The following is a 3846-nucleotide window of genomic DNA, read 5'->3' on the forward strand; positions in this document are numbered from 1 at the left end:
TTTTTACAAAAAATCACTGTGTTAATATATTTTTATAGGCATTTTAGCTACAATATGTACTTATTATGAGAAACCTTGTTCTTTGAACTGCTATTATAAAAATTTATGAGGAACCTTACATTAAAAATCACTTTGCATTATCAATCCATACACTGTGGAGGTGACGGTAAATTGTGACACTTATTTTATCGCTACCAGTACAATACCACTGCATTGCTAATATAACCTTTATGCCTAGAAATAATTTAAATAAAGCCTAAAATAAATTTAAAATTGTATTATAATATTTATAAAATACTAATATCAATATTTGATGAACATTTTAAGCTGAAAAAAATTACTTTTAATTACTTCTGTAGTTCTGTACCATTTTAATATACAAAAGCTTTGCACCTTGTTTATGTTAATTATTACACACGTAACATTAAATAATAACAAGTATTTTCAGTTATGGATACAAGTCTGCGTACCGGGTATACAGAGTAGACTGTGAACATAAGTTTTAGTTGTACACAATTAATGAAACTACCTAATCAGTCCATTTGGTCAATTGTAAAAACTTTACCCATAAAATTTGTATTAAAAAATAATTGTATTGATAATTATGATAATTAGGTACACTTTAATCATTAGATTTGTTTTAATAAAATATTTATGATGCTAAGGGATTTGCATGAATGGAAACATATTGTATTTTAACATCAGTCAAAGGTTTGAAATTTTTTGAATTTACTGGCAGTTTTTCTAGTTCATCTAAAGCTTCAAATCCGTCGATTACCCTAAAAAAAAAAAAAAAAAAACAATAATATTAGACTAAATATCAAAACAACTTTTTATTAAATGTTGTATTACCTTCCAAAAACTGTATATTTTAAATCCAGATTGGGTTGAGCAGCATATGTCAAAAAAAATTGGCTACTATTAGTATTAGGCCCATTATTAGCCATTGATACAGTTCCTCGTTCTTTATGCTAAGATTTGAATAAAATATTATTATTAATTATTATTTATTATTTGGGTATTTTTCTATAGTATGTGACCTACTGACCACGTTACCATATCGAGTATTCGTTTAGTATTTTTATTCTAAGTAAAAAATCATAAATTTATGTTATTTTATCATTAATAAATATTTAGTAATACAAATATAAAATAATACAGGATTACATTCAATAATGTCAGTTAAACAAAATATCAGTAAAAAAAAAGAAATGTATTTTATTTTAAAAAATATTTAGGAATACCTATACTTTTTGTACATCAATTAAAAATTTATAATTAATCGTCTTGGTAGGTCATCTACTAAAGAAACACCATGATTTGTTGATTGTTATGATAAATAACTTAAAAATTAAAATATAATTACTTTTAAATTTTCTTTGAACTCGTCTTCAAACTTTCGACCCCAAATTGATGAACCTCCTTTGCCTGTATGTGTTGGATCACCAGTTTGTACAATGAATCCTTTGATGTTACGGTGAAACAAACAACCATTGTAATAGTCACTGGCACATAATGCCAAGAAGTTCTGAACACAAACAATAAATAAAGAATTATATAAATATTATGAAGCATAAATAATATAATATACCTATACATATTTAAATATTTACCTCTGCAGTTTTGGGACATTCTTCACAGAATACTTCAATTTTTATATCACCAACATCTGTATGCAGGGTTATGGACTAAAAAACAATAATTTCTGATTACAAAATCGTAGAATAAATCCAAGCCGTCTGTGGAATATTCCCAATTATTTTTATAAATGCATTATTTGAATGTGATGTGCGGTGTACAATATTTTACTACATATTATCTTTTAATATAGTAATACATATACGATATTTTAAAGAATTAAGAGGAAAAGTAGAATTGTATTTTTTTTACGCTACCATTAATATTCATATTTCAAATATAGGTAGGTACATTGTAATTGAATGCTACAAATTGAACTTATTTTAAAAATGTTAGTTTCTATTTGAAAAACTGAATACCTACGGAAAACCACGATTTATAAATTTACAATACGATGATTATATTTAAAATGTTAGTTAGAACTAGTGTTAAATAAACTAAAAATAAATTATTTCATAATCAGGCCTGTAACAATTGACTTACCATAATTCGTGGAAAACGAATACAATGTCTGGATGATGTATGCGTATCTTACCGACAGATTAAAACACGGATATTATAACAAATTTGAATTAACGTAAACTTAAATTACATTAGCATAACAGAATAAAGAATAGTTCACAAATTGCAGAATGCCGACAGAAATTAATATTTAATAAGAGAATAGAATAATGATAATATATTCTACAACCGCCAACTTTACTGTTGTCCATGGCATTTAACATGATAAAAAAAAAGAATAACAAACCAATAATCAGATATTTTATATAATCACAAATTCGTTCTTATCTCTGAAGTTGGCCGCCATTTGCAAGTGGGATAAACATTATAATGTCGAATACTAATAAAATATAATATTTTGAAGTTTAACTTTAACCTGTCTAATTTAGCGAATTTCTGTGAATGTGAGTAAAGAACTCTGTGGACAAACACCACGATGTAGAGAAGATCAACATTTTTCTAGGGGGTCCTAAAAAGTAATATGTATTTCAAATGTATTATTTTCATTAACTAATCGAAATAGCAAAGGTTGTCTTGTTGAGAATAATTAGCACACTTACAATTTACCCCTTAAGGTTTAAATTCTAAGTAATTTTATACACTTAGTTTAAAAATTTATATTTTAAAAAGATAACCGAAAATCGTGATCATAATTGTTACTTGTTAGTCGCTGGATCCACATCATGGCTAAATAAATCAGTCATCGAGTCAAGCATTGTAGTCCGCAGACCATAAAACAGATGAAATTTCATCTATTCTGTGGGCAGACCACCTCCTATTGGGAAAATGAGAACCACTGTTGTAAATACTGCTGAATGTTATTGTTATTATTTAGTATCATTCAGCCCATGTTTTTATAAAATATGTAATATTACTATATTAAACAAGCAAAGTGTTTTATTGATAAACTAAAATGTATAATAAGTATTTATAATCAATGATAATATCAAGTATTTTGTTTAAAAATATATAAGGTAAATCCAACAAACATGAATACATAATATATTAATTAACATATAAAGATGAATAATAAATATTTATTGCTATAACATTGTTAAATATGAAATAAAATTTAAAAATATAAAAACTTTGTAACATCCGATACAGCTACAAGCTTAAAGAAGAAAAATCAAAATTTTAATATTAATAAAATGTTTAAGATAATATTTGGCACATAAAAGTAACATATAGGAATAATTACACAACATTGTTGCAAGCAAATTTAGTATTTTGATTAATACTCAACTTAGTAAATAAGCAAACTATTATATTTTAGTAACAAATATAATATAATATTCAGACAATTTTATTTGAACAATTCTGGATATTTTAAATAAATTTCCTTAATAATACAAACATCTTGATCTTTTGTGCACGAACTATCATCGACAAGAATTTCTTGAAGGCAATTATTTAAATCTGATAATTTATGTCTGCGGTCTAAGTATTCCGTATTAAAAATCACATTCTTACAAAGTTCCAAGTATGAAGTACGAGCCTAGACATATTAAAACAAAACAGCTATAAATAATTATTGAATGACATATATTATGTTGTTAAAAATGAAAAAATTGTTCAATTCATTACCATTTCATCAGATGGAATATTCAATAATTGACGTATAATAATATCAACTAAAACTTCTATATCATTAACATAAAACAGCTTAGCAGTTTTTGAGTCAGCAAGAATGTCATTTAACATTTT

The 3846-nt window shown here is 25.4% G+C and overlaps 2 protein-coding genes across 2 annotated transcripts in view; both read right to left on the reverse strand.

Moving 5' to 3' along the window:
• Nucleotides 1–573: 573 nt before the first annotated feature.
• On the reverse strand, nt 574–2295 carry LOC100159193 (cyclophilin-10-like). Its single transcript, NM_001162585.2, has 5 exons — nt 2122–2295; nt 1614–1688; nt 1367–1528; nt 853–971; nt 574–779 (listed from the first exon to the last, which is right to left on the reverse strand). Exons 1-5 carry the CDS (start codon nt 2122–2124, stop codon nt 653–655), a joined length of 486 nt encoding a protein of 161 aa, NP_001156057.1. The 5' UTR covers nt 2125–2295; the 3' UTR covers nt 574–652.
• An 872-nt stretch (nt 2296–3167) lies between these two features.
• The window catches only part of LOC100574920 (NCK-interacting protein with SH3 domain), a 5265-nt gene continuing 4586 nt past the window's right edge, over nt 3168–3846 (reverse strand). Inside the window, exons 9-10 of the mRNA XM_008186099.3 lie at nt 3727–3842; nt 3168–3637 (exon numbers count right to left, since the gene is read on the reverse strand). Coding sequence (XP_008184321.1) covers nt 3446–3637; nt 3727–3842 — 308 coding nt within the window. The 3' untranslated portion in view covers nt 3168–3445. The remainder of the gene's footprint in view (nt 3638–3726; nt 3843–3846) is intronic.

Source organism: Acyrthosiphon pisum, chromosome A3 (assembly GCF_005508785.2).
Source record: "Acyrthosiphon pisum isolate AL4f chromosome A3, pea_aphid_22Mar2018_4r6ur, whole genome shotgun sequence".
NCBI lineage: Eukaryota > Metazoa > Arthropoda > Insecta > Hemiptera > Aphididae > Acyrthosiphon > Acyrthosiphon pisum.